At 43.0% G+C, this 12,545-nt stretch overlaps 3 protein-coding genes across 9 annotated transcripts in view; 2 read left to right on the plus strand and 1 right to left on the minus strand.

Moving 5' to 3' along the window:
• The window catches only part of FRY (FRY microtubule binding protein), a 217,527-nt gene extending 214,604 nt beyond the window's left edge, over nucleotides 1-2,923 (plus strand). For 3 of the 6 annotated variants that reach the window (XM_080377495.1, XM_080377491.1, XM_080377494.1), the window contains 2 exons: nucleotides 649-842; nucleotides 1,423-2,922. In XM_080377495.1, the coding sequence (XP_080233621.1) occupies nucleotides 649-842; nucleotides 1,423-1,681 (453 nt within the window). In that variant the 3' untranslated portion in view covers nucleotides 1,682-2,922. Of the gene's footprint in view, nucleotides 1-648; nucleotides 843-1,422 lie in introns of all 6 variants that reach the window. The other 3 variants (XM_080377492.1, XM_080377493.1, XM_080377490.1) reach the window with 1 other exon arrangement.
• ZAR1L (zygote arrest 1 like) lies at nucleotides 2,410-9,262 on the minus strand. Its single transcript, XM_080377529.1, has 5 exons — nucleotides 8,820-9,262; nucleotides 5,644-8,431; nucleotides 5,396-5,488; nucleotides 5,177-5,251; nucleotides 2,410-4,762 (listed from the first exon to the last, which is right to left on the minus strand). Exons 2-5 carry the CDS (start codon nucleotides 6,235-6,237, stop codon nucleotides 4,619-4,621), a joined length of 906 nt encoding a protein of 301 aa, XP_080233655.1. The 5' UTR covers nucleotides 6,238-8,431; nucleotides 8,820-9,262; the 3' UTR covers nucleotides 2,410-4,618.
• A 155-nt stretch (nucleotides 9,263-9,417) lies between these two features.
• Nucleotides 9,418-12,545, plus strand: part of BRCA2 (BRCA2 DNA repair associated) — a 40,980-nt gene continuing 37,852 nt past the window's right edge. The window contains exons 1-3 of one of the 2 annotated variants that reach the window (XM_080377489.1): nucleotides 9,418-9,554; nucleotides 10,501-10,597; nucleotides 11,239-11,487. In XM_080377489.1, the coding sequence (XP_080233615.1) occupies nucleotides 10,531-10,597; nucleotides 11,239-11,487 (316 nt within the window). In that variant the 5' untranslated portion in view covers nucleotides 9,418-9,554; nucleotides 10,501-10,530. Of the gene's footprint in view, nucleotides 9,555-10,491; nucleotides 10,598-11,238; nucleotides 11,488-12,545 lie in introns of both variants that reach the window. The other variant, XM_080377488.1, reaches the window with a different exon arrangement.

Below are 12,545 nucleotides of genomic sequence, written 5' to 3' on the forward strand. Positions count from 1 at the left end.
ATCTCTGAACTGTATTTTACAGTTACACTGTTATACATGATGCAGCCTATGAAACTGGGGAACAGTAATACAAGGAATAGCTGTTTCACCATGAAATTTGCATGTTTTGCTGGAGCCATAATTATTCAAAGGGATTTCCATTGTTAGTTCATGTGACAATGGTTATTTTTTAGCATGTATGGGCATGAAAAGGTAGATCTTTAGAAATGAACTGTTCACTTATGAGCGATTTATGAGTCTTGTGCCCTATTAACTTTTCAGCCTGGCAAAGGGTTATACAATTCCTGTCCATCTGTTAATCATATCAGATCCTGCATGTGTTTTGTAAATGAGTAACATCATCATTGCTAGAAGTATATGCTTTCTCAAACTTTTCAACTAAGATATATGAAAAGTAGCAGGGATGAAAAATAAGAGATTGTTGTGCTCTTGCATAGGGTTAAAGGAAGCACAGAGCTTAAAAATCTGTAGTTTGTGTTTTCCCTATATTGTACAGAGCACTGAGATCAAGAAATGTCCTTGTGTAAAACTAGAGTCTTTTCCATAATGTGTACATCCAACGTAGTATGAACAGACTTGAAATACCTATTCCCTTTGGTGCCTATGGAGAATGAAAATACCCATCTCTCATCTTTCTCCTTGGAACAGCTGTTAAATATGTCAAGAGAGCTGAGTGAGTTGAAGAAAAATCTTAAGGATGCTACTGCTGCAATCGCAGCTGAACCTCTGGCGACAGAATCTGAGCCCACATTCAATTCTACAGAAGCAGCTATTCAGTCCATGCTGGAGTGTCTGAAAAACAATGAACTTGTTAAAGCTGTCCGACAAATAAGAGAATGCAGGCAAGTTTTGCTACATGGCTCATATTAGACTTTGATGTTATTAGAAAAATACGCATTTATTATCTTCCTGACTTTATACTAAATGTAATGTGCCAAGTCAGTATAATTAAGTTAGTATGTTTCAACAAGGTACATGGGGGCATTGATATTCTTAACTTTTTTGGGGGTGTACCACAAATAACGATATCAAATCAGTAATACAAACATGTACGCTTGCAACAATTAAGATAATTACATTGCATAGATTGAAAGTACTTCTGTGAGGCTCTTGAGAATCTTCTTATAGAGCCAATTCCTTAAGGTATATGTCACTGGCATCAGCTAACATTCAGCCCAGTTTCACTGATTTGAATGAGTTTTCTTAGCCTTTTTTTCCCAGTAATAGGAGTTGCGCTTTTATGTGATTTCAGTGCCTGATAGCAGAGTCTGAGTAACAAATGAGTAGCATAAGAGAGCGAGTTGCTTTTGGCTTATAAGCATGTGTGAGTCAGTTCTCCTTTTAGAGATCTCTAACACCTAGTTTCCATCTGTGCTAATAAACCCATAATGATACACACATTCTTTTCCTGTTTGATTGCAGGATTTTGTGGCCCAATGATATCTTTGGAAGTAGCTCTGATGATGAAGTCCAGACACTACTGAACATTTACTTTCGGCACCAAACCTTGGGTCAGACGGGCACCTATGCACTGGTGGGCTCCAACCAGAGCCTGACTGAAATCTGTACCAAATTAATGGAACTGAATATAGAGATCCGCGACATGATTCGCAGAGCTCAGAGTTACCGGGTCATCAATACTTTTCTTCCAGACTCCAGCATTTCCGGCACAAGTCTCTGACAGGACTCTTGTGTCCTCTTTCAAGCTGGGAGTGCTGCCCTGCTGGAGTGAGGTGGCTCAATGTCTTCTCAGCCTTGCAAAGGTTTGGTCAAACTGTGCTCACTCTTGCTACATTTAGGATCTCTTCTAAAAAGATATGGGCTGAACTTCAAATGTGTAGCAATACTGTAAGGACAAAGGTAGCATAGAGCATCTGGGACAACATCCTTTGTTCTGTGTTGCACAAAAATCAGTTAGCATTTCACTGAGCAACTGCAACTCACTACTGAAGAAGTGACTTCCATTGCATACCAAAGCCTACTACACTGAACAATACTTCCTTTATAGCAAATTAATTTTAGGTTGGCAAAAGTGCAATGTTTCCTTCACAAAATAATATTTTTTGTTAAAAAAAACCCACCTTGTACATTTTTCTTTTTTTGGTTGAGTGAAAGATGGGCAGAATGAAGCTGGCCACAGAATCTCGCAAACTTGTTGGTCAAAAGCTGAGAGCCTGTGTATATGAAACAAGTTGTAAATGGACTACAGTTTAATGTACACTGTAATTTGAATATGATTACTGTATCTTAAAACAACGAGCTGCTATGAAGTACATTTCCTAATGTTACTAGGCTACTGTCTCTGAAGGTACTGGATCATATTGCAGAGGTCTGTTCTTAGGCCCCCCCAAGCATCATGAATGGTCTTGGTAGATTTTCTTCCCTTTTTTTTTTTTTTTTTTTTTAAAAAAAAAAAAAGGACTTTGGCTGCTTTCTACTAGAGGGTTGCTTTTATGAAGATATTTATACTATTAAAGGATGGTTGATCTAATTTAACTTGCCATTTTGTAGGAGAGAGTCCCATCACAGAGTCAAATCCTTTGACCTGGTATGCATGCATATTTTTATTTAATATAAATTTTGAGTATAAAAAGTAAAAATATTAACGTGAAATGCAAGTTCTCATGTTAAGTTTCTTCAAGGAGATGTCTTATTGTATTTGTAATGTATATATTAAAGTCATACCTGTATGGTTTTTTTCTTACATTTAACTGCTGTCCAGTGTTAAATGTATGCATGTAAATCTGTTGCACATCTGAGACTTTTATTCTGGCAAATATGTAACTTATTCACTCTGTAAATACACTTACCATTTTTGTGAAGTAACTTTGGTTGATATTTGGATCAGTACATCCAGTTAACTAAAATATAAAAGTCATATATAATCACAACAGTGTATGTGCTTGCGAAGATTGCATTGTCTGAATCTATACTGTTGCAGATAGTACCTGTGATCAGCAACCCTCAAAAGACGTGCTTTTCCCCCCCCCCATCATTTATGGTGAAACTGTTCATTACGTTGAAAAAAAAAACTTTCTCATTAGAGAGCCCTAAACTGGATACAGTAATCTAGATGTGGTCTGGTGAGTGCTGAGTAAAGAGGAATAATCGCTTCCCCTGCTCTGCTGGCTCTACTTCTGTTTGTAGAGCCAAGGATGTGGTTGCTGCCCTTTGCTGCTGGCTCCACACCAGCCCACTGCCAACCAAACCCCAAGGGCATTTTCCAACGAGCTGCTCCCCAGCCAGGCAGTCCCCCTGTCTGTGTCACTACAAAGGGTACTCCCCATCCAGGGGTTGGGATTCCCTCTTGCACCTGCTGAATATCACAGGGCTCTTGTTGGCCCATCTTCCAGTCAGCAGAGATCTCTCCAAATGGCAGCACTGCCCTCACCTGCATTGGCTTGCCCCCCCAGTTTGCTGTCACCTGCAAACTTCAGAAGTACACTCTGCTACCTCTCTCAGGTTGGTGGTAAAGACATTGAACAGGACAGGTCCCAGGACAGGCCACCTGCTTGCTATACAGCACTTGTTACTGTCTTGCAGGTAGATTACAATCCATTAACCACTACCCTGAGCAACTTGATTTAATCGGACCTCCACAGAGTATGAGCCTCTAGAGGTTTCTTCCACCCCTAAAGTATTCTACGGTTCTTCACAGACAAAACCCATGATGTAACCATCTAGCTTTCTTAGCATCATTCCAGAACTTCAGGTACAATAGAAAGAAAATGATTTAATCCCAACAAGGCCTCACTGAAGTCTAGGCAACGTGAACTGCAGTAATGCCCCACTGTGCTGCTGCAATAGCAGTACTTTAATTAGGATTCCCCTGACTGCATTTTGTCCCTGGGAAAGCACATTCAGTTACATTTAAGCCACCAACCCTGGAGATGGCTTACATGACTGGAAAGCTTCTGATGCACAAGCCTGTATTTGAATTGGGGACATAGGAACTTGTTCTACCTCTTTCGGGACACTAAGTCTAGAGAGAGAATTTGTTACATTCCATCACAGATACCCCAGCTCAAGAGGCTTTTTCCCCTCATCAGCTAGAAGACATGTGAAGCTTATGCTTCTCCCCTCATATCTTATAGACACAGTCTTCTGGCATGTAGTCTTTGATTATCAAACTGCTGTGATTTTTTAATACATTTGACAGAGGCAGTATGAAAAGACACTTGTAGAAGCACTTACCCCAGACTTTATGCTCCAGAGCATTTGCATCATCCACACTAGTTCGGTTTGAGTGACTGCAGGAACAACCTGCTCTCACAGTTTTAATTTTAGCATTCCCTAAAGGCAGCTGAAACCAAAACCTCTTTTCGTTAAGAAATCAAATTGGTTCCATTTCCTTCCAGATGTAATTTTCCCTCTTTCATTCCAGCAAGATGAAACTAAGGGGTAGCAAAGTAGTGCAAATGTTTATTGTACATATGCTGTGAGTAAAGTTCAATTAAGTTATACACTTCATAAATAATACAAAAGTCTTTACCATTATATATTCTATAAATAATACAAAAGTCTTTATCCATTATCCAATGCCAGGTCAAAAGCCTAAAGTCAAAACATTGCAAGAGATTCACAGAGTGCAAAGCACGAACAGAAGAGGGCACAGTGGTCAGACAATGTATTTGAAGCTGTAAGTGTTGCCACAGGACAGCCTCTTGCCTTTGCAACGGCCGCAGAGCTCTTGGCGATGAGGCTTCTTGATATCAACATGTCTTTTCTTCCAAGGGCAGGAACAACGAGTCTTTGAACAGGTCTTTAGAAAAAAAGACATTTTATTAGTAGTAGATCAAAGGTGCTCACACTTCATGTTAAACTGACATTTAGTTTTCCTTTAATCACAGCAACACATTTGGGCTGATGCACTTGAAAGAGCTCTTGTGGTAAAAACCCTGTGGAGTTAAGCTGTAAGAGCCTTCTCACCTAGAAGCACAAAACCATACCCTACTACTTGTAGCTAGGCATAACACTGCATGAACAGAGAACCATTCATGTAGAGCCATGAGCAGGAGAATCCTAGCTTGTTGCACCTTTCCCAAATAACACTTCGCAGTACTTTGATGAAAGCAAGTTCTCTTCCACAAAGTCAGTATTGAATTCAGCAACCGTAAACTATTAGAGTATATGACAAACTCCAGCGGTCTTACCAGGATATAGAAAAGCAACTTACCTGGCACTGGATTGCTTCCACTCGATAGGGATTGAAGCCCTTTTGGCATCTGCGACAGAGCTGCTTGAAGTACACCTGAAAAAAGCAAGTTCTCAGTTACTACAGAGACTTACTTGGGGTGTTCAGTACAGGTACCTAAATTTGTGCCAAAACATCTTGATTTGTGGCAGATTTGGTGCCATTCTTAATCTCAGGAGCAATAAATTACTTGCTAAATACCTTGTTGCTTCCAGAAATGCACCACACGTAGGCACTCTCCCATCTGGTCTTGCAGTCTTTACAGTGGAAATAGCCATACTTCTGCTCCAGAAACTGCCGAGAGAAAGTTCACTGAGCAGCCTTCAGCACCACAGGAGCACCTGGCCCAGCTCCCTCCTTACACCGGGAAGGATATTCCCTGGGCTGGCTTTGTGGTTCAACCCCCACCCCTCCTGTCCTGGGTGGGCTCCAGCCCCAGGGCCACGCACCTGGAAGGCAGTCTGTCGTCTGGGGGCCGCGGCCTCCTCCCCTGGCACCTCCGCTGCCTTCTCCCTCGGCACAGCAGCCTCTGCTTGGCCCACCTGCCGCTCCCTGCCACCATCCTTCACCTTCTGCTCCTCAGAGGTCTTTTCAGATGACTCTCCCTTCTCCTGGGGCCTGGCGGCCTCAGGCAGCGTGAAGAGGCAGCGGTCCCGCAAGGGTGAGTAGAGGGCAAGGCACCCTGGGGCGCAGAGGGCAGCGGGGCCGTGGGGGCAGCTGACGGGCAGCGTGTGCAGCTCCAGCGAGCACTGCACGGCAGCATCAGCCTGCAGGTTTACCTGCACACCCACCTCCTTGGTGTCGGCCCGGTGCAGCTCGGGGCTCACCTGTGACAGCAGGGCCTGGAGCTGGGCCTGTCGGTAGCTGCCCAGGCAGTCAGAGGGGAGCGGGCTGAGGGGTGCCCCGAGGAAGGGGCTAATGCCACTGCTTTTGGTCTGTTTCCAGTTGGGCTGTTTCCCCATTAGGTCCCTGCTGTGGCTTGGCGTGAGGTTACCCCTGAAGCTCTGGTACATGCCAAAGCGGGGATAGACAAAGCCCTCCATGATCACAGCTACAGAAAAGTCAGCCCCAGTTGCCTCCTCAGGCTGCTTTATTCTTATCTGGAGAGCTGCTGCCAATTGTTGCTAATTGATGAGGAAATTGGCCCCAGCCTAGTGGGGCTAGCTGGGGCAGCTGGAGGTTTGATTGCAAAGGGAGGACTGCAGGCAGGCTTGCCCCCAGCCCTGCTCCCAGAGCTTGTCCTGGGGGCTGAGCTGAGGTGGGGGTTAATGTGTTTCCAAGCAGTAGGTGTAGGAAGCCCTGACAGGAAGAGCAAGAAGCCCCTGTTCTGACCATCACATACAGGATTTCCCTTCCTTCCCTCATTAAGATCTTCGCAGATCAGGGCCTGCACCGAGCTGGCCTGCAGCTGTGCAAAGCGCCGACTGTCGCTGCCCATCAAGGCCTTCGCCTGCCATTTCAGGTAGGAAATGCAGCCACAGGGCTACAAGCTCCAATAACAAATCCAGGGATGGATAAAGCCTCAGTTCATGTAGCTGTAAATCAGTGACAGTCTTGATAGAGCTGTGTAAGCCCTGAGAAGTAATCGGTGCTCAAAAAGCAGCACGCCTCTGCAAAACCCTGTAAAGATGAATAGATCTAATTCAGCCATAGCTGGGACAACGGTGGCTTTCAGAGTGAGGAGAGGCCTGCTTGCCCACAACACTTTCTGTTCATGGTCTTAAAAGAAGGAAATGGGGGGTTGGGAAACTAAGGAAATGGGGGGCTGGGAAACTAACAAAGCCTAGATAAACTGGATACCCCACAGACAACTGAGCAAAGAATGCAGGCAATTAAGTCTCTGAAAAGAAGTCTTTATTCGTATTAAAATGTCTAAGCATCCCTATTGCTTCTGTTACTTGAGGATTGTCCACATGCAGTTTTTCCTATCAGCTGGATTGGTTTAGGAAAAGATGGAATATACTTCAGTTTGTACAACACTCTGGAGGGAAAACAGTTAAACAAGGAAAAGTGGATTAATACTTGTGTAATAAAATTTTAGCGATTTTACAAGCACTTACATATTAGACTAATAGTTGTTCTTCCATAATTACATCACTTTAGTTCAATTCTAAGGTAATATAGTTAAAAATCATATAATTAAATCATTGAAACTGTATAAGGGGGTCTTCAGAGACTGCAGAATCCCCAAATCCCTAGACCTGCTGTGACGTGAAATAATCTCTTTGCCTGACTCCTCACCACCTTTATAAAAGCACTGCATTATAAAATTCAGTGGGCCAACAAGACAGGGGCTAGAGAAGAGCTGGTAGGGATGATGTCTCTAAAAATCCACAGTGTATTTGAGAAACATCCTTTCAGGTGCCTGAAATAAATCAGTAAGAAAATTTTTATGGAACAGAAAGAGGTTAAGGTTCAGGAAACACACATCCGTCCATCCATCATAGCTAAACGAAAGATGGCTCAAGGCTCCACATTATGTTTGGGTTTTCAAAGCACTGTCAGCATCATCCCAAAGCAAAACAGCGTATAGAGATGACAGAGTTAAAATTTAGGACTGCAGTGTGGCAGCATAAGGAGTAAATTGTTAGGGTGCATTGGGAGGGGAATGGGGATTAAATTGGAAGCTACATGCAATCATTTAAAACAACAGTTTGTTTTCCTCGAAAGTGCTTTGGGAAGGAGCAGTTACTGCAGCTTCCCAGAGCCTGCAGGATTAGAAGTCTGTATGAAGGAGGAGGGACATGTAAAAACTGTTGTATGATTGTTACCGAAATCTCGGAATGAAAAATTTCCCAACACCAATGTGATGTAGATAAGCAGACACTTCTTTATTGACGGCCGGGTGCATGAGTGAGTCCTCTCACGATCAACGCACACCAGGCTTCAAAATCATACACTTCATATAGAACGTATCCATACATATTCATTAAGTATTCATGCATAAACATAGTATTTCCCGAAAATCATTAACATACTCTCGCTTCGTATGTTAATTAGCTTATCAATCCTTCACGCTTGCGCAAATTCTTCCAAGAATTGTGGGCAGGGGTCTCCGGCACGTGGGCAGTGGTCTTTGGAAGGAAGGCTGTAGGTCTTCCTCATGGTGTACTTTTCACCTTTTGCCTGGTATGCGATGGTCTTGCAAGTTTGCAGTCTTCTTATCGGTCCGAGCTAATTTATGTCCTTGTCAACCATCTGTTTCTTCTGTTTCGTTTAGTCGCTCCCTCTAGATAACTTATAAACAGGCCCCTTGTTAGAGAAAGTTAGAGAAACAGACTCCTCCTTTCATTAGTTATTTCATTAATTATTTCTTTCAAACTATGGTTACATGACCTAATTACTATACCTTCATTCTTTGAGTAATATATTTACACTTAACTTATTGCCCCTATTCCATACAGTTTCTTTATATCAATAATTAAAGTTCACGATTTCTTGGCAGGTAACTACGAGTTGTTTCATTTGGTTGCTCTCAGTTCTTGGCCTTGGTACAGGGCTGTACAGAGAATTTCATAGCAGCTTTTGTTACGCAACTACTAGTTTCATTAAAATATATTTCTTATTCCTCTATATTTCTATTAAAGTGATTTTATAAAATCAAATAAAGTTAATGAATTTGAACCATCAGCAAATCTGTAACATGATGAGATGGCGAAGAAGGTGACGGGTGAGTAAGCAGGTGATAGAACCGTGTAAAGTAAAGAGTGGTATGGAATGGTAGGAAGAAATCCCCTTCAAGGGCAGATGAACATCTGGCTAAAATAAATGATGTCTTAACTCAATGGATGATAGGAAGCATTTTCCACCCAAGCTGGAGTTCCTTTGGAGTCATTGCTGAGGCTAAGAATTTCTCAGGAGCCTAAAAGGGAACACACGTGTATGTAGAGGATAATAATACTCTCTTTGTTATAACGTCAACAACCATAACCGCTTCGTGTGGCAGGACCTACAAAGGCAGGCGGTGGCGCCGCCCGCAGCCCGCGGTGGGGCCCCGGCAGCCTTTGCCCGGCACCTCAGCGCTAACTACCAACACGGCGCCCGCCCACCCTGGACGCGACGCCCCATTTCCCACCGACAAATAAAGACCAGCGGCTGCCCCACGCCTCGCGATACTCTCCTTCCCTATCGCGAGAGCCCCGCCCCCTCCGCCCGCTGCTGCCCGGCCCGGCCCGGCCCCGCCTCCTTCCCGTGACGTCGGAGGCGGAGGAAGGCGGGAACGGCGGGCGCTCCCGGTGCCTTGGCGCCAAGCTTTGAACGGGGTGGCGGCGGGAGCGCGCTGTGCGGTGGGGCCGCGCCCCCGCCCCTACCGCCTGAGGCGATGCTGCGGCCGCCGCGCCGCCTGAGGGGCCAGCGGGAGGTAAGGGCCCCGCGTGTGGCTCGGCCCTGCCCCGGGAACTGCCCCTTCGCCGGGGTATGTGTGGTGGGGGGGCCCTGCTGCCCTCTGGGGATTTAACCCCGCTGGGGGGGTCCCTCCCACAGCCGCCTGTTCCCTCACAGCCTGGCTGGGGGGCCGCGGCGGACGGGGCCCGGTCTCTGAGGCACCTGCCCGTGACCCGGTGGCGGCTGCACAGGCCCTGTGTGTGCGTGGGTGCCCGGCGGGAGCGTTCTCTAGCGGGAAGCAGCGTGCATCGGTCGCTTCGCCTTTTAAAATGCACTTTTGAGGCAATTTTAAATTGCTTGGCTTTCTGGCTTAGGGTACTCTTTATCTATTTTCTTTTTTTCTTATGCCTGCCTTTACCATTTTTTTTGGCAAGGCATCGTGTGTAAAACATCCATCTCGTGGGAAACATTTTACTGTGGAAACAAGATATGTACTAAAATAAACAGGGAAGTTTCTGTGAGTCTCCTTTATGCCTGTTTTTTAATAGAACTGTGAAACTGGCAATGTCTGCTCCATTTGAAAGCAACTTAATCAAATTCTTGGCACATAAGTTATAATGGTTGTAGGAGTTTGTATGTAATAGCATATGTTCTATTCTAACATATATTAGGGAGTGTAGATTTTTTTTATTTGTGCTTAAAATACCTCAAAAGTCTTCTGTTGGTTCCATTTTGATTTTCACCTGTATTCACTGAGGTTTTTTATTGTCTCTGATACAACTCCTTATGCTTTTCTTGTCTGTTGTTTTCATACCAAGTTCATCGTTGGCAGTGTTTAAATGCATCAGAGTCCTAAACCTGAATAGGTTGGGTTACAACACACCTACCAAGAAATGCAGGAAAGCAGGCTGAAGACTTGCAGCCCTGTGACATTAGAATAGCACTGTATGAAGTAATTTCTTATTTTTTCTCAGGTTTTTCAGCAACTGTTCCAGTAATGTTCTGAAAAGAAAATGGCTTGCAAACCTGTGGAAAGACCAACTTTCTTTGAAATATTTAAGGCACGTTGCAGTGAATCAGGTACAGCTTCTCTATAGTAAATAACTCCTATTAAGCTTATTTTCTTGACATTAATATTTTGTACACATCTGCTGTATATTCCATAGAGAAGCATTATGCCGGTTAGCATAGCTGGTTAGCTGCTCCTCTTGCCCCAAATCTGTATTTGCTAGTATATGTTTCTTGAAATTTCTATTTGTAGCTTTTTTTCATCATGTGTACTCAGTTACTTTTTTTGTACTTGCTTTTTAGCTGTGGCCTCCTTAATGTACCCACATGCAGCCCGGGTTTGGTCTTTTGCCAGATGCACCTGTAGTAGTATCATTTGTTGATATCAAAAGGAACCTGTTTAACTTGGTAGTCTGAGTAGAACAAGAGATAAAATAAAAGTCGGAAGTATATTTTTCATTGTAAACAAACTGGATATTTATCTGCTCTTTGGTTAGTTTTGTTAATGGTCTGAGAACTTGGGCAGGCATTATTTTATACTCGGGTATCAAGAGTTCAAAGCTGCCTAGAAACAAAATAAACAGAAGTATGACAATGGAATGATCAGTGGGATTTTGCTGCTAGTATTTAAATGCCTAATGTATTTCCACATCCTGCATGGAGGATCCTTTTTTTCTTTTTTCACTTGTTTTTCTTTATGTTTTTCTTCATAGACTTAGGGCCTATCAGTCTCAACTGGTTTGAAGAGCTCAGCGCAGAAGCACCTCCATATGAGCCTAAATTGTTGGGAGAACTTGATGGTCCCTTTGGCTGGCTTGATCCAACATCTTTTAAAACTCCAAGGGCAAAACCTACCTACAGTCAGCTGGCATCAACTCCACTGATTTTTAAAGAACAAAATATAATACTGCCACCTTATTCTTCTCCTGGAAAAGAACTGGATCAGAAAAAACCAGGAGCAAGTAAGTGATTTTTATTTATTTTTTTAAAGTGTTACTTAAAGGCTGCTTTTGCTTTCCAGAAGCAAGAGACTTTTTTTTAAACCTGTTGTGTTGTACCTGATGATTATTAATGGAATAGATAATGCTACTGCAGAGATTGTATGACTAAAAAGATTATCTTAGTAGGCTTCTGAGGACCACCTATAAAAATGCAGAATGGATCTTAATGATTAATTCAGCCTTGCGGTGAACTGATAATATTCCTCGCAGAAAAGACATTGTAATGGTCCTTATACTCTAAATACTGTTAATATATGGAGATATGAGCTTATTAGTGTAACCCGTTGACTGAGAATCAGAGTGGATTTTTTTTAGCAGTCTGATTTTTGCTTTATGCAAAATCTCTGAAAACCTTCAAAAGAGAAAAAAGTTCCTTATCATGCTGAAGCATGAAGCTGTCTGTAGGGTACTCCTTGATCTTTATTAGAAAGATCTAGAAGCACTGAGCTCTTTTGAGTTAGTAAAACTGTAAGTCATGGAAAGAAATTACGCTTTTCCATTTGGAAACAAGGAATGATTTCCAAGTCTCAAGTACATCATGAAAGTACATGTCACACTGCTCCTTTTTGATGTACCTGCAAGGCAGTATCAGATTTGTACATCTACCATGTCTGTACCCTGCTAACAATACAGTAAGCTTTTCTAAACGGGTTACAGACAAACATAGGATTCCCTTTATTACCAGAATTGTTCTTAGATTCTAAAGCAAACTCTGTAAAGGTGCAGAACTGTGCCACTGTTCAAATACACTTTACAACATTGCTTCCATTGAATAGCGTTACCCTGTTTGTTTTTCTTAAGTTTGCTTAAGAAAGTGAACTTCCGCTCAACTTATTCTCAGCCGAGAGCGTTTTTCTTCTAAATGTAGCTATTTGGCCTTTTACAGTGTTATGTTCCTAGTGAATTATTGGTAGCATTGCATAAATGGCAAACAGAGGAACCTTATGATTCTTCCGTTTCAAAACGGCTTACTTTTGCTCTGTGTTTGTGCATGCAGACATTTGTATATGCTCCCTAAG

This window comes from Falco punctatus (genome assembly GCF_963210335.1).
Source record: "Falco punctatus genome assembly, chromosome: 2".
Lineage (NCBI taxonomy): Eukaryota > Metazoa > Chordata > Aves > Falconiformes > Falconidae > Falco > Falco punctatus.

Excerpts from the sequence above, each read along its gene's own strand:
- ZAR1L (XM_080377529.1), bottom strand. The coding sequence starts at position 6,237 with ATGGAGGGCTTTGTCTATCCCCGCTTTGGCATGTACCAGAGCTTCAGG. Across the intron at positions 5,489-5,643 it reads GACGACAGACTGCCTTCCAG|TTTCTGGAGCAGAAGTATGG; the intron begins GTGCGTGGCCCT and ends TTCTCTCGGCAG. Across the intron at positions 5,252-5,395 it reads GCATTTCTGGAAGCAACAAG|GTGTACTTCAAGCAGCTCTG; the intron begins GTATTTAGCAAG and ends TGCTTTTTTCAG.